This window comes from Salvelinus sp. IW2-2015, linkage group LG18, assembly GCF_002910315.2.
Source record: "Salvelinus sp. IW2-2015 linkage group LG18, ASM291031v2, whole genome shotgun sequence".
Lineage (NCBI taxonomy): Eukaryota > Metazoa > Chordata > Actinopteri > Salmoniformes > Salmonidae > Salvelinus > Salvelinus sp. IW2-2015.
Window position 1 is genome coordinate 41195616 of NC_036858.1, and position 17514 is coordinate 41213129.

Below are 17514 nucleotides of genomic sequence, written 5' to 3' on the forward strand. Positions count from 1 at the left end.
GGTCTGAGGACAAACAGATTAAAGATATGACAAATAGGAGTGGTAATATAGTCTGTTACCATCCTCAGTAGCTTTCCATCTACGTTGTCAATACCAGGTGGTTTCTCATTACTGAGGACAACAATAATTTCCCCACGTCACCCACACTAACTTCACAAAATTTCACAACTCTTCAGTACAAAACTCCAAACAGATCATCAAAAATACTTTTTTGTATTATTTGTATATATATATTTTTTTTTTTACAATTGACTAAGTACAGCACACAAAATCACAGTAGCTTTTTCACCAAACATAATGAGTGTTTCATCGAGAAATACCTTTCAAATAAAGTAATAGCCTTTCACAATGCAACGCTCACAATACTTTTCATATGATTCACTCATTTGTTTAAAAATACATTTGACCATCACTTAATCCAAGCAAGGGCCCCATCAAAGAGGTAAAAGAGGTGGGCAAGGGCCCCATCAAAGAGGTCAAAAAGGTGGGCGTGGGCCCCCTCAAAGAGGTGGACATCGGAGAAAGGGAGGCAGACAGCAAGGAACTGTTGTCTCTCATGAAGTCCGGGCCATAATCTTGACAATGTGGTAAACAGAGGCCTTACCATTGCAGAGGCTGCCAGATTAGTTCAAATAATGACAATCTGAAAAGATTGTAGTGTCAATTCGATCATGAGAACATTTCGCCAAAAGAATGTTATGTATGGGGTAAGTCTGCAGGATGTGCACTATGCTTTACCATTACATTTACAGTAAATTACATATTGTAATGCATGTMAATTCACAAAACATGTTACAATATGACCGTTCAAGTGCCTGGACAACGTTGGGGAAACATCTCCATGTGCGYAGCTATCTCTGAAGATGGTGTGGTAGGACCTATACCATTACTTGGATCCTAAAACGCTGCACACATTGTGTTTCTCAATTAATTTGAGCAGGCCTGTCAAGGTGAAGGGGTCACCAATGTCATTGTGTGGGAAAATKTCAGGTTCCACCATGCAGAGGTGTGTCAGGCATGGTTTTGGGCCCATCCCTGATTTGTGACCATATACCTGCCCCCATAGTCTCCTTTCCTCAACCCTATTGAGTGTCACCCTCCTTCTGGCCATGGATGGGGCATGTGACGACATCAACGCAGACCAGTGTCAAGCTTGGATTCGCCATGCCAAATGGTATTTTCCGCGGTGCATGAACAATGAGGACATTCACTGTGATGTGAATGAGAATTTATGGCCAAATGCTCAAGACAGGCTTGATGATTAATTTATTATATTTGATTACAGACAGTGCACCTACGTTGCAATTATATCTGAAAAATACAGTTTTTATTTGTATGAATGATTGTAGATACAAATTGGATAGATATTATGGAAATKACAGATTTTCTGTCAATTTTGTTGGCTAATGTAAGTGTATTGCCTAATGTGAAAACTGTGTAATCAACAGTCATTTACAGTACTGTATCATATTGCTTCAGCACTTCTAAGGGCGATTTAAAACATGTATCTTGCATTGTTTGCTATTGGATTAACTGGTAGTTAAAACAAYTAAATTTAAAAGATATCATTATGTTGTGTTTTGGTGATTAAACCAATGTTCTCATTATATTTCACAATAAACTTATTTTGAATCAATGGTTGTGTTGTGAGAGATGTTTACAATCCAAATTAATCCAAATTAATGAAAGACTGGGTGCGTTAAAAGCAGTGGTGKAAAAAGTACACAATTGTCATACTTGAGTAAAAGTAAAGATCCATTAAGAGAAAATGACTCAAGTAGAAGTGAGTCACCAAGAAAAATATTACTTGAGTAAAAGTCTAAAAGTATTTGATTTTAAACATACTTAAGTATCAAAAGTAAAAGTATCAATTTAAAATTGATAATAATAATAAGATCAGGCGGCACAACGTTTTTAATAAAAAATGTAATTTACAGATAGCCAGGGGCACACTACAACACGCACATCATTTACAAACTAAGCATTTGTGTTTAGTGAGTCCTGCAGATCAGAGGCAGTAGGGGTGACCAGGGATGTTTTCTTGATAAGTGAGTAAATTGGACCACTTTTCTGTCCTGCTAAGCATTGAAAAGTACTTTTGGGTGTCAGGGAAAATGTATGGAAAGTGTACATTATTGTGTAAGAAGTTTATTTAGAAATGTAGTGAAGTAAAGTAGCCAAAAATATAAATAGTAAAGTGAAGTACAAATACCTAAAAAAAAAACTACTTAATTAAGTAGTACTTTAAAGTATTTTTACTTTAGTACTTTACACCACTGGTTAAAAATGTGACCAGTTTGCAGTTTTGTACTAAGAGTGATTTAAAAAAAATTGTAGTAGGTGCATGCTTATCAATAACTGGAAGAAACAATTTCATAAATGCATCAAGTGCAGCTTCTGGATGCTTCTCATTATACACATCAGACCAACAAGTATGATGTGTTGTTAGAATGAGGGGATTAGGAGTGTTGTGCAATGGCATTATGCTTTCTACAATTTACACTAAGAGCAGGAGGCCTATAGATATGTCTGGAAATCATCCTGCTACTGCAGCTGTACAATGTTTCCACTATAGATGAGAACATCTTGTTTGTGCAGCCGTGTTGACTCAGGTGTCTAAAAAGGATTAATGGCATCAACTGAAAATGGTTGTCTAGCAATGACCAACAACCAACTTGACAGAGCTTGAAGATTCTTGAAAAGAATAATGGATAAATGTTGCACAATCCAGGAGACTCACAGCAGTAATCACTGCCAAAGGTGATTCTAACATATATTGACTCTAATCAAGAAATGCAGGTGTTTTATGTTTCAATATTATTATTTTTTACAAACGTTAGAATTTTTCTTACACTTTGACATTACAGAGTATTTTCTGTAGATCATTGACAAATAATGACAATTACATCCATTTTAATCCCACTTTGTAACACAACAAAATGGGAGAAAAGTGGTTTGAATACTTTCTGAAGGCACTGTACAGTACATCGAGTCCGACTAAACTGCATTATCCTGGTAAATTGTAGTATTACCCTATGCATTGGCCTAGGGTCAACTGAAAAGCAAAGCAGTGAAATACATTTCTCCTTGTATTTTCTTACTGCTATTTACATTAGATATGCCAATTAGATGAATTGTTGAAATAATATTTGTTAGATTGTTAAATTGTTGGAGGTATGTTTAATCATCAATTTGAGAATACTGGGCCTAGCTGCTGCATATGATAGGGCAATGTGTGCTATGCCTGTGTTGTAWACGACATGATATGACAGTAGGCTACTAGTGTCTCTAGTTGATGTGATAGCAATAAGATCCGGCAAGTTTGTCTAAGGAGCCATGAGTAATAGCGGGCAACGGTGCTGGAGCTTTCTTTGACCAATATATCAAGTCTCTTATTTTGCATAAGAACGCAGTTCTTCTTTTGGACGCTAGATGGGGCATAAACGCATTATTTGACATAGTTAGCCTACGCTAAAGGCAGTCTGTTTGCCCCAGCACAGGACGAGGGAATGGGCTAGGCTGAATCAAGCACTCCTGCGTGAAGACAACTTGTGTAAGTTGCAAGCCGCCAAATACCAATGTAGAGTTTATTTGAGATTGACGTATTGGTAGCTAGCTAGTTACCAAGCTATAGTAAAAGCTTCGACGTGAACTGGCTAGCATTTGAAGTGCGTTTTGAACGTGCCATGCGTTGTTGGCTAATGTTATGCTTACTAGCTAACGTCATCTAGATGTCAGAGCTCATTCTGAGCCAGGTTAATAATAACAACTAACTACTGAGAAAAACGTCAATCCGCTGTATTATTTGCTTAAGAAGTTAACGTTAACTAGCTATATCCCGACTAACTTGGCTGGTTGTAGTTAACGCGTTCGCTAGCTAGAACTGATAGCTACTAACTACATGTCAAGTGTTTGTGTTTAGCTGTCAAGTTAGCGCTAGCCTTCTAACGTTAGCTATTTCATAACGTAATTAAAAGCCACAATCTGCAATTCGTTATAACTAACATTTGTTCAGCCAAATTAACGTTACTCCAGCCCCGTCATTTGTATTTAGTATGGGCCTCCTAGCTAACGTAGCTAGTTACTTTACACAGTTGCTATATTTTAAGTTGTGATGGGGTTAATTAGCTATCTACCTAACTACCCAAGACGGTTGTACTAAATTTGCTCTCTTGATGCGTTTACACTTTTTATATATAAAAAAACATTCATTCAAGTCATTCAGGTCCTGCACTCAGGTCCAAAGTTTGCCTCACGTGCTCGACCAGATTCATTCACTACTTTGCACTACTAGCCTATAGGGCATTGGGTGCCATTTGGGATGCACACTCCCTCTGTTCTACAGTCAGAAAAATACCTCGGTTACAAACATATTCCATAGGGTCTACTGCCAACTATGAAATGTGCTTCTTTACTCATCTGTTTGATCGCGCTACTCGACAGCTGCATCTCCAGTTCATGGTGAGCAGCGATTTGGTCAGGAAGTGTAGTAAACCATGGTCATAATACCAGGGTTAAAAATAGTGGTGAACGCTCAACCTGACATTGTGGTTTTGTGCAACCTCTTGAGGTTTTTCACAAGTTATGTCATTCATTCAGTATGCTTCTGGTTGCTGCTAGRTCAGACTATTATTGTGGTTAATCAGTGTTGAATAGACACTCTACGCCTGGTTTTATCTCAAGCTTTGCTAGGAGGGCTTTCAGATATCCTATTACACTTGTTTTGTTGCCTTSCGTGAAAGCAGAATTGTATAGAGAACTTTAGTTGTTTTCGCTATAAAACGACAAAGGCAATATTTTCGTTAACACTAGCCAACCTGTTAGGCATGTGATGTAACCTACTATTGCATCATACAGTATTTTCTTGCATCAAATACTGCCTATATGATGGACCACATCATCCAATTTACAGGACAATTTTTAGGACCAAGAGAGAAGGGGGTTCTGTGCCACTCTTGCCTCGAGTGTGTTTGAGTKCGTTTTTCAAGGCCAGGCCTTTTGTGAGACATTACAAGGTCCCTCTCAAAAATGTAATATGGACAAAAGCTAGCCTGCAAACAGAATTGAATTGACCTGTAAATTTAATTAACACAGTGGAGTGAGCAAGCCACATATATTACAGATGCTAATTGCCAAAACACAACACATGCACCTCTGTCTTGTCACATTAGCGCTCAGCAATTCATTTTCATATGCGTTATCGCAGTGCATTGCTGTTGTAGTGTATTTTGAGACCATCCAGCTATAGTTTTAACAAAGTTTGGTGGGTGGACTGCAGCGATTGACTTGGTCGTGATGCCTCCCCCTTGGCATCCCTGTGACCTACCTTTTCTTCTGCTTCTGCCTCTGCATTGCTTGCTTTTTGGAATTTTAGGCTGGGTGTCTGTAAMGCACTTTGTGACAACTGCAAATGTAAAAAGGGCTTTATAAAATACATTTGATCTATATATTTTTTTATAGTTTGGATATTACTCACAATGACACAGTAGGTAGCCATTGTTCCACAAGCCCTYCCCCAACCTCACTTTCTTACTGTTTCCATAATTCTCCTGTCTCTCACTTCCCCAATGATCTTTTTACTTTCTCCCTCCCTCCCTTCCTTCCCCTCTACTTTGGTGCTATTTTATTGCCCGACCACTTGGTTTCCAGTGGTGGACAAAGCGTTCTCTCACATACGAAGAATGAATGTGGACGCTGATGTTCGAGTTAGGACCAAGCACAGAGTCTATGGTTCGGTTCACTCCCCCCTCTGACCTTCTCTTGTTTGACCTTTCTAACGTGGTGGCTCTGCAGTCTATAGCTTGCCCTCTTCCGTCTCTGTTTTTGAGCGCTCTTTCCCTCACACATCGAAAACCCCAGTTTTTCTGCACAAAACAGAGGCTGTTGCTTGTCATTTTGTATTTATGGATCCACATTAGCTGCTGCCATGACAGCAGCTACTCTTTCTGGGGTCTGACAAAATTAAGGCAGTTATACAATTTTTAAACATTACAATACATTCATAACAGATTTCACAACACACTGTGTGTGCCCTCAGGCCCTTACTCTACTACCACATATCTACAATATAAAATCCATGTGTACGTGTGTGTATAGTGCGTATGTTATCATGTGTGTATGCATGTCTCTGTGCCTATGTTGGTGTTGCTTCACAGTCCCCGCTGTTCCATAAGGTGTCATAATAATCAATAATATTTCAACCGGACAAAAGCTTTGTCAATATAAAAGGAAAACAAGAAAGGCGCGCTCTTGGTCGTGCGCATGAAAAACCTCTGGGACACTGCAGTTTCCACTCATTCAGAGTGGTCTTACTCCCTCATTTTTCAGAATACAAGCCTGAAACAATTTYTAAAGACTGTTGACATTTAGTGGAAGCAATAGGAAGTGCAATTTGAGTCCTAAGTCATTTGAATCTGTATAGGCAGTTGATGGAAAACTACAAACAAAAATCCATCCAGGAAGTGGGATTTCTTTTCAGGTTTTTGCCTGTCATTTCAGTTATGTTATACTCCCAGACCTTATTTTAACAGTTTTAGAAACTTTAGAGTGTTTTCTATCCAAATCTACCAATTATATGCATATCCTAGCTTCTGGGCCTGAGTAGCAGGCAGTTTACTTTGGGCAATCTTTTTTATCCGGAGGTGAAAATAGTGCCCCCTACCCTAGTGAGGTTAACAAGTTAGAAATGATTTAAACACACTTTTCTGTAGGCTACTATTTACTAGTTAACAAAAAATCATGTCATATAAAATATATTTACCCCACCCAGTATTGTAATCAAAACTTACCAGAAAGCATGTAGTCCTTGGCTCAGACAGTGTAGTAGTGTGGGCTCAATAGCGTCTCATTAGTGTGCAAGATCTTGAGAATCAGCTGTACATGTGTTGGATGAGTGCACTGCACATGTGATTGAAGAATGCACTGTGCATGCAGAGTGTTAGTTTAACCAAAATATGACATAAGACTCTTTTGATGAATATAAGCAAAATTCCCTATATTCTCGCACTTAACTTCCCTGGAAATTTACCGGAAAGTTTCCAACCCTAGTTGTTTGTAACTACCCTGGTAGGTTGACTGAACCTGAACCAGGTTGCAGGCACTGGTTACAGTATGAAGTTTCCTTGAAAGCAGCTTCCCACAAGAATGGGCTTTAGGTGTAGGCAGATGAACTGTAGCCATATTACTTCACAGTATAACTTAACATGAGATCTCTCTAATCTTTACAGGCGTGTGCTTCTGAGAAGCAAGCTCAACTGGCATTGTATTTTTGTGTTGCTTCCACTGTATCATCAAAGGTATTGTCTGAGTTTCAGAGATGGTCAGAATATGAATTGTATTTCCACCAACCCTCTATGATGCCTGACACAGTCAGTGTCAATTGGAGTTACAGGCATACATGTTGCAGCACTATTGAAATCTCCCCAAGAGGATATTACTGGAAGTGTGTGTGTGTGTGTGTGTGTGTGTGTGTGTCACTGTTGACCAAGAAACATCTCAGGCTAGTCTGAACCTCACCTTCATACACTCTTTAAAGCCAATGTTTAGGATCAGCCCTGACAGGGTGTTTGTCAAGTGTGTGTGTGTGTCTATGGAATGACTCCAGTGGATGCAGAGGCTAGCCCTGACGTCACCCCTTTACACAATGCACAACAAGCAGGCCTTTTGTCACCCTTATCCTCCCACATACTGCTCATAATGTCCCGGACTCTTTCTCTGAATCAGAGGGAGGGAGAGAAAGAGGGTCCTTTATCGTCGACACCAAAAGGTCTGTTTCATGCCAATTCCTTCAGTCAGAAATGATGACAGTAGGGGTGTTAATCGGTTAGCCAGCAGAAATACATTTGACCTGTCATGCATATCGGTCTGTAGGTTAATTTGCGCACCTCTCGTTCTTCATTCGGATGCATAGGCTATAGCCTGCCTACCTTTGATTATCAGCGCGCCTCCCACCACTTTGCAATGTGAGCTTGTGGCAGTATAATTGTTTGAAACTTGAACGTTTTACTTTACTTATAACGAGGTAAGTCTTACCTTGCTTCAAAGTAGCCTTGTGAAAATCCATCCATAGAAATGTAGAGGCAATTCTTTTATAAAGAATTGCTCGTGCCGTTAACCAGCATTTTTGTCCTGTTTTATTGGTTTTCATATCAACTTTGTTTTGTTGTCCAGAAGCCAAAAGCACAATCCTAGTCATATTAGCAACCCATCATAGTAGTTGCTATTAGATTCCACAATTTTCTAAGTTTCTAATGGAAATGTTCATCTGTCACGTGGAAYTACTCACATTAGGTGCGCAGTTTAGAACTGTGATTTCCGCAAATTGCTTTTGGGCAAGTGTTTGAAAATGTTTTATATTAGCTGCTTCATTACAGGAGTTCCATGTTCAATAATAGGCCTTTTCACTGTTTCCATTAAGCTCTTAATAAAAAATGTTCGGTCCTTGTATGCATGCATAGTTTCAGAGAGGAAGAGGCGAAGCGAGAGGTTTCACTTTCTGTCCAAAATAAGTCCAATGTATTTCTATGGCTTATTTTGGGCCTAAGCTTGTCACCTGSCTTCTCGTCTTGGTACGACTCCCTTTCGTTAGGGCGAAAACATAAGCATCTTGTCATTATATACCGATCTCTGATAGTATTTTCTGTTKGTCACTTCATTTTACTGTTTGGAAAAAATGTAACCGTTTTGTTGACCAGTTAATGAGGGTCAGTTAGTCAGCAGCAAAATTGACAAATGTGCATCCCTAGATGACAGTTAAACCATGCTACAGCAATGTGTGCAGTATTATATATAGTTTTACGTTTAMCTACAAGTTGTAATCTTTCACTAGTCTTTTGAGTTGGAGAGTTGAAATCAATATTAGTAATTTGAACCACCAGGAGATGTCAGTCAGTTGGTTGGCTGGCTGCTCAGTCTTTGAGTTAATAAATATTGCTCACCCCAGCTCCTCAGAGTATCTGGTTGTTGAGATGTTGACTGAGCTCCAGGTCTGTACTGTAAATGAAACTGTTCTCAGTCAAGTTACCGTCTATGAAATTATTTCTCATCTAATTCTCAGCTTTGAGTTTGTAGAGGCGAAAGAAAGGCTTGGGTAGACGACAGAGGCTTACCAGATGTGAAGGGAGGGAGGAGAAAAAAGGAGAGAGAGGGGGATGGTAGAGTAGGTGACAGAGGGAAACTGATTACATGGAAAGGGATAAATGAGATGGAGTTGAAGTTTGTCACACGATCCTAGTACCAGGTGGCAGAGAGGCTGCCAAGGCTTGCCAGAGAACACTGGACTACAACTCTTCATTACACCTTATCCACTCACTTCCCTCTCTCCCCTCCCTCCAGGCTCTCCTCCATCTAACCCCTTCCCCTCCTCTCTCCCGGCCCCTGGGTCAGGGAATGTGCCAGCCCCGGAGATGCCTTACGTGGATCGGCAGAACCGGATCTGTGGCTTCCTGGACATCGAGGAAAACGAGAGCAGTGGGAAGTTCCTGCGCCGCTACTTCATCCTGGACACCCAGCCGGGCAGCCTAGTGTGGTACATGGATAACCCTCAGGTAACATACAGTAGGACAGCTGGCGAGCATTAGCAGTTAGCATTGTGGCTGTTACTGTTAGGGATGGGCATTTTGAAATATTATATATTACAGGTAACTGCCAAAATAATAGGGTGTTGGGCCACCACAAGCCGCCAGAACAGCTTCAATGCAATTTGGCATGGATTCTAAAAGTGTCTGGAACTCTATAGGAGGGATGCAACACTATTCTTCTACATGACATTCTATMATTTGGTGTTTTGTTGATGGTGGTGGAAAATGCTGTCTCAGGTGCTGCTGAAGAGTCTCTCACAAGTAGGGCCCTGTAAAAGTGTTCCTTTTTTTTTACTTCCTCAAAGTCCTTTTTATTTTTTCCAGGTGTCTGTTTACCCCCAGCTTTTTTCTTGCAAAATCACACTTTTTTTTAATAGAACATCCAATTGAGTTGTTTTTCTATGTTGACTACAATTCTTAAACCACATCAGGAGACCATGTTTTAGGTTTTGGATTTTTTTGTTGTAAATGTACTCATTAATTCCAATACGCACATAGCAAGAGGCTGTTGGTTTTTGTAACGCACGTGATGGTAATCATGATATTATTCTGCCAGGTAAGCATAGGCTACTATGTAGTTAACATTGAACTGTTTTTGGGAAAGCCTTTCCATCCACCAGAAGATTTTTCATTAGCATCATCGCTAACGGCTACACAGTGGTAGCTGTGCACACCGTACATACACAGAGGGGGACTCTCGTTGCCTCTTCAAAGTCACTGATGCAAGTCACTGATGCATTCTGTTCATGTCTTATTACAAACTTAGTTTTTTTTATTTGTTAAGATAAATAAATGTTTTAATATTGTTGAATTACGTTTTATTCTCTGGATTCCGTGATTCCGTCCGTGTTTTCCGTTTCGCAGATTTTATATGGCCCCACAAGTGTTCAATTGGGTTGAGATCTGGTGATTGACACACACCCTTTAACCCCCCCCCCCCCCCCCCTCCCCCCCATACTCCTTTTAAGAAGGAAGTGGTCCGATGAAGCAGATGCTAAGCTACAGGACTAGCACAGACTGGAATATGTTCCTCGATTCATCTGATAACATTGAAGAGTTTAACACATCACTCATCGGCTTCATTAAACCCCTAGAGCAGTGGTCACCAACCTTTTTTGAGTAAAGATCACTTTCACAGTCAAAAAGCCTTTTTTTGCATTTACCAAATAAAAACWGTTCTGTAGGAATGTGGTTTTTGCAGTAGGCAGGCCTAATACATTATCACAGTATATTGGCTATATGCTCGCCTGCCAATATTGTTTTTCTCAGATTTCAAAACTATATTTCAAAACTAGAGCTTTGATAACAAAATAGATCACTTCAGGTCCTGAAACTAACTTTTTTGTTTAAAAATCTACCAGCCACTGAGATGTTTTTACCAGCCAACACGTTTGTGCCATTATTACACCAAAAACAAAAAACGGATGAGCATGCTTTGTAATGTTTCAAAAACAAAGGTATTACTTGTAAGCAGTTGTGACCCTTCATTCAGGGCAGGGTGGGGCAGAGCCACCTGTTTTGAGCCCCACCTGTTTAGCTAAAACAAATATATTTTTTGTTTTCCTGTTTTTGCATGTTATTTTTGGCATTAATACATGTCACATATCAGTTTGCAAACAATGTAAAAGTTAATAAGGCCACACACAACTATGGTCTCTTATTTGCTTTCTTAAGGCGGCTCCAAAATGCAGGTGTTTCAGCCTCGCTCAGTGCTTTCTGTTGTGGTGGGGCAGTCAGCAGAAAATACACAGCGTAGGGGTTTTCTTATGTTCTCTAGTTGTGCCGGAATTGGCTCAGTGTTCTGTCACTCAGCGCAAAATCTACAGGGWGAGATAGAAAGTTCAAGCCCCTTGGGTGCTGCCATAGATTTATATTAGAAGTGCCCATCCAAGAAGGCTCAAGGTCATAAAATGACGTCAAATCACGTTATATCTACCRTAGCTTTGTTTGGACTGATCATGTCAACATCATACTTTCAAAAGCTTAGCTAGCAAGCTAGACAAGCAGTCATCATCATGAATCAAGTCGACAATTTACTGGCAAATCTTTTTCAATCTTTGTCATATGAAGAGAAATTGAAGATATAACCTATCGGTGCTCATCGGCCATTGGACATAAACATTAGACAACAAGTTGGAAATCTCAATTTCAAAAATGAGTGGTTTGGAAAGAATCAGTGGCTAACTGCAAATGTTGCAAAGCAATCACTAGCCTGCTATTCAGTGGAGAGGGTATGTGGTCCAAGTCTGGGTTTAAGGGTCTMTTTTCCAAGCTTTAACGGATAAACATGCAACACYATGGGCCAGAAAAGGTTGAATACATTGACAGTATGGCCAATCAAGCATGAMTTCTGCCGCGCTCAAAACAAATGGAAACTTAGAACTGGGAAATCTCAGATTTCATTGAGTTCAAGACAACTGAGAACTCTGGAATAAAAACTAGCTCTGACTGGGGAACTCGGGCCTCTTTCTAGAGCTCCGACCTGAAGATCATTGACATCATGATTCGACCGTGTTTTTTTCTGAGTTCCCAGTTGTCTTGAAAGCACCATAAATCCAGAGAATGCCAGACTTTGATGACAAAGTTTGATGACAAAGTTTGACCACAAGAAGGACTGCTGCGCCATCTTGTTCAAGTGAGCACAGCACAACAAGGTGAGTCCAAAAATTTATTGTATGCTGCTGCATAAATTATGTAATATGCCAGGGAGATCTTTATACTGTAGCAAAGACGGTAATACTAAGTGKATGCTGTGTATTAAGCTGTTAATAGCCCATGTGCCTCAACCCAATAATTGGTACCTTTCCCCTATAGGCACATGTAGCCTGTAGCCTGTTTTAGAAAAACTTCATCATTGAATATTGTAAGAACTTCAATTGTCTGCTTATATGCCCCCTTTAWTTATCCTATGGTACTGACTTTGTGTACAGGAGAATATTGTAAGAAAGGCCCATGTTCTGAATTCTGATCAGCTATGTTTTTTTTAAAAAGGCAGTAAATGAGGCTGAATGAACTGTTGCGCTGCCAGACAAGGCTCCACTGATAACCAGGTGTAGCAGTGGTAAGGATTCACKCCATGGTGCTGAAAAGAAAGCTCTGCTGTTGGGACAGCTTTATGTAGGTCATAACAGTTGTTGGKCACCGTTTGTCACCATTATAGTGCAATTATAATGTGTAGTGGCTTTGCTGGCATTCAACAACAAATATTTTTGAGTTTGCCCCACCAAGATTTACATGCTAAAATCACCACTGCTAGTAAGAAGTGATGTCGTAAATTGCTAAATGTTATAACATTTTGTGACCCGTGTCTTTTAACCAAAATATCACAGATGAGACTAATGTTCAGCTGCTGAAGCGTACACTCCAAATATTGAAAAACAACCTAGCTTGTGAACAAAACAGTGTAAATAGCAAAGGCTCACTTTAGTAGACTTTTGAGTAAACTAGACCAACTTTTATGACTGTGCGCAGCACTTCAAAAAATGTATCTTCACTTCAACCACAGTTCGCACAGCTCCCCACCAGGCAGTCTTGATGCGCAGTGCGTGAGGTGGGATACATAGGATTCGTAGGTCTTGGTGTGATTAGCTACCAGCTATGAAACAAAAAGACATAAACACTTACAAAAAAGCTACTGCAGAATTGATTTATAAATGTGCTCATACTTGACCTATTTTATTCACAAATACGAGTGAAATGCTTGCACTGTGGAACCCTGGCTAACCTCCAATGTGGCTGGAGAAAGACATTTTGCCTGCCAATTCCAAAATCTATCCTACATTTGCGGTGTGGCGGGTTTTCATTTTAGGCCCTGGATTAGTTGGTGTATCACTCACGATCGACTGGTTGGTGACCACTGCCCTAGAGTCTTGACGCACTGATGCTTCAATCTAAGTAACATACAAAAGAAATCCCCATCATAATCCACCAGTTCCAGMTAGATATCTGTTACTTTGCATTGGCTGCGTTTTATTCCACTGCATCCGCCTATAGTCGCCATTCCCCATCTGCGGTGGTTTGTGGCATAGCTACAGCGCTGTTTGTTAGGTCAGGAGACATCCCGAAAATTGGTCTTTTCACCAAAACGTCTGTATCATCAGAACAGTTTGACCACATATGACCATTCTATAGAAAGGGGAGACTCTCACAAACATGATGGTGTTTGCTTGAGGCAGACCTGTTACTTGAAACGCATTCCTTGTGACTACCTCATGAAGCTGGTTGAGAGAATGCCAGGAGTGTGCAAATGTGTCAAGGCAAAGGGGGATACTTTGAAGAATCTCAAATATAAAATATATGTTGCTTTGTTTAACAAATCCATATGTGTTATTTCATAATTTTGCGGTCTTCACTATTATTCTAAAACGTAGATTTTTTTWAAAAATAGAATAATCTTGGAATGTGTAGGTGTGTGTAATATATATATAAACTCAGCAAAAAAAGAAACGTCCTCTCATTGTCAACTGCGTTTATTTTCAGCAAACTTATTAACATGTGTAAATATTTGTATGAACAAAAAGGGACGTTTCTTTTTTTTCCTGAGTTTATATAGAAACACWTTGAATAAATCAATAAATCATAAGGTTTTGAAGTGTCTGTCATATATCAAGGCGATAAGCTCAGGATATATATAACTCAGCAAAAAAAGAAATGTCCCTTTTTCACGACCCTGTCTTTMAAAGACAATTAGTAAAAATCCAAATGACTTCACAGATCTTCATTGTAAGGGTTTAAACACTGTTTCCCATGCTTGTTCAATGAACCATAAACAATTAATGAACATGCACCTGTGGAACAGTCGTTAAGAGATTAACAGCTTACAGACGGTAGGCAATTAAGGTCACAGTWATGAAAACTTAGGACACTAAAGAGGCCTTTCTACTGACTCTGAAGAACACCAAAAGAAAGGTGCCCAGGGTCCCTGCTCATCTGCGTGAACTTGCCTTAGGCATGCTGCAAGGAGGCATGAGGACTGCAGACGTGGCCAGGGCAATAAATTGCAATGTCCGTACTGTGAGCGTACTAAGACAGCGCTACTGGGAGACAGGACGGACAGCTGATCGTTCTCACAGTGGCACACTACGTGTAACAACATCAGCACAGGATCGGTACATCCGAACATCACACCTGCGGGACAGGTACAGGATGGCATCAACAACTGCCCGACTTACACCAGGAACGCACAATCCCTCCATCAGTGCTCAGACTGTACGCAATGGGCTGAGAGAGGCTTGACTGAGGGCTTGTAGGCAACAAAGTTGCCTATGGGCACATACCCACCGTCGCTGGACCAGACAGGACTGGCAAAAAGTGCTCTTCACTGACGAGTCGAGGTTTTGTCTCACCAGGGGTGATGGTCGGATTCGCGTTTATCGCCGAAGGAATGAGCGTTACACAGAAGCCTATACACTGGAGTGGGATTGATTTGGAGGTGGAGGGTCCGTCATGGTCTGTGGCAGTGTGTCACAGTATCATCGCACTGAGCTTGTTGTCATTGCAGGCAATCTCAACGCTGTGCGTTGTAGGGAAGACATCCTCCTCCCTCATGTGGTACCCTTCCTGCAGGCTCATCCTGACATGACCCTCCATCATGACAATGCCACCAGCCATACTGCTTGTTCTGGAGTGATTTCCTGCAAGACAGGAATGTCAGTGTTCTGCCATGGCCAGAGAAGWGCCCGGATCTCAATCCCATTGAGCACGTTTGGGACCTGTTGGATCGGAGGGTGAGGGCAAGGGCCATTCCCCCCAGAAATGTCCTGGAACTTGCAGGTGCCTTGGTGGAAGAGTGGGGTAACATCTCACAGCAAGAACTGGCAAATCTGGTGCAGTCCATGAGGAGGAGATTCACTGTACTACTTAATGCAGCTGGTGTCCACACCAGATACTGACTGTTACTTTTGATTTTGACCCCCCCCTTTGTTCAAGGACACACTATTCCATTTCTGTTAGTCACATGTCTGTGGAACTTGTTCAGTTTGTCTCAGTTATTGAATCTTGTTATGTTCATAGAAGTATTTACACATGTTAAGTTTGCTGAAAATAAATGCAGTTGACAGTGCGAGGACGTTACTTTTTTTACTGCGTTTATTAAAGTAGTAAAGGCCTAATTCAATATTTGATCAAATCATTTAAAAACTATTTTTTTATACTTAAATTGATCCTTAAATTCATAATCAAATATCCAAATTATCCATGGTATGACCTTAAAACAATTCCAAATGTCAGCTTAGACTTTTAAGAATTAATAAGTGCATCAACAACGTTTTCCCCACAGTGACCATACAATACGTACAGTGCCTTCAGAAAGCATTCACACCCCTTGCCTTTTCCACATTTTGTWSTGTTACAAAGTGGGATTGAAATGGATTTAATTGTTATTTTTTTGTCAATGATCTACACAAAATACTCTGTCAAAGAAGAACAATTCTAACATCTGCTGTTTCCTGAAGTCCACGATCATCTCCTTTGTTTTGTTGATGTTGAGTGAGAGGTTATTTTCCTGACACCATACCCCGAGAGCTCTCACCTCCTCCCTGTAGGCCGTCTCGTTGTTGTTGTTAATCAAGCCTACCACTGTAGTGTCTTCTGCAAACTTGATGATTGAGTTGGAGGCGTGCATGGCCACGCAGTCATGGGTGAACAGGGAGTACAGGAAGGGGCTAAGCACACACCCTTGTGGGGCCCCAGTGTTGGGGATCAGCGGGGTGGAGATGTTGTTTCCTACCTTCACCACCTGGAGGTGGCCCGTCAGGAAGTCCATGACCCAATTGCACAGGGTGGGGTTGAGACCCAGGGCCTCAAGCTTAATGATGAGCTTGGAGGGTACCATGGTGTTGAATGCTGAGCTATAGTCAATGAACAGCGTTCTTACATAGGTATTTCTCTTGTCCAGATGGGATTGTGCAGTGTGATGGCGATTGCATCGTCTGTGGACCTATTGGGGCGGGAAGCAAATTGAAGAGGGTCTAGGGTGACAGGTAAGGTGGAGGTGATATGATCCTTGACTAGTCTCTCATAGCACTTCATGATGACAAGTGAGTGCTATGGGGCGATTAGTTCAGTTATCTTTGCATTCTTGGGTACAGGGACAATGGTGGCCGTCTTGAAGCATGTGGGGACAGCAGACTGGGATAGGGAGAGATTGAATATGTCCGTAAACACACTAGCCAGCTGGTCTGGGCATTCTCTGAGGACGCGGCAAGGGTTGCCGTCTAGGCTGGCAGCTTGTGAGGGTTTTACTCACGTCGGCCACGGAGAAGGAGAGCCCACAGTCCTTGGTAGCGGGCCGTGTCGGTGGCACTATATTATCCTCATAGCGGGCAAAAAAGGTGTTTAGTTTGTCTGGAAGCAAGGTCAGGGTTCTGTGCAGGCCAGTTCATCTCGACAAACCTTTTCTGTGTGGACCTCACGGGGCGTTGTAATGCTGAAACAGGAAAGGGCCTTCCCCAAACTGTTGCCACAATGTTGGAAGCATGGAGTCGTCTAGAATGTCATTTTATGCTGTAGCGTCAAGATTTCCCTTCACTGGAACTAAGGGGCCTAGCCCGAACCATGAAAAACAGCCCCAGACCATTATTCCTCCTCCACTAAACTTTACAGCTGGCACTATGAATTCGGGCAGGTAGCGGTCTCCTGGCATCCGCCAAACCCAGATACTTCAGATTGTGAAGCGTAATGCATCACTCCAGGGAATGCGTTTCCACTGCTCCAGAGTCCAATGGCGGCGAGCTTTACACCACTCCAGCCGACGCTTGGCATTGCACGTGGTGATGTTAGGCTTGTGTGCGTGCGGCTGCTCAGCCATGGAAATCCTATTCATGAAGCACCTGACAGACAGTTCATGTGCTGACGTCCTGTTTTGTGAACTTGTGTGGCCTACCTCTTCGCGGCTGAGCCGTTGTTGCCCCTAGACTTTCCACTTCACAATAACAGC

At 41.3% G+C, this 17514-nt stretch overlaps 1 protein-coding gene across 10 annotated transcripts in view; it reads left to right on the forward strand.

Annotated features, from left to right (window-relative positions):
- Positions 1 to 3451: 3451 nt before the first annotated feature.
- Positions 3452 to 17514, forward strand: part of LOC111977783 (pleckstrin homology domain-containing family A member 1) — a 39592-nt gene continuing 25529 nt past the window's right edge. For all 10 annotated transcript variants that reach the window (XR_011481444.1, XM_070448506.1, XM_070448507.1 and 7 more), the window contains exons 1-2: positions 3452 to 3553; positions 9334 to 9545. Coding sequence is in view for 9 of the 10 variants with exons in the window: in XM_070448506.1 (XP_070304607.1) it covers positions 9405 to 9545 (141 nt within the window). In the remaining variant the exon portion in view is untranslated. The remainder of the gene's footprint in view (positions 3554 to 9333; positions 9546 to 17514) is intronic.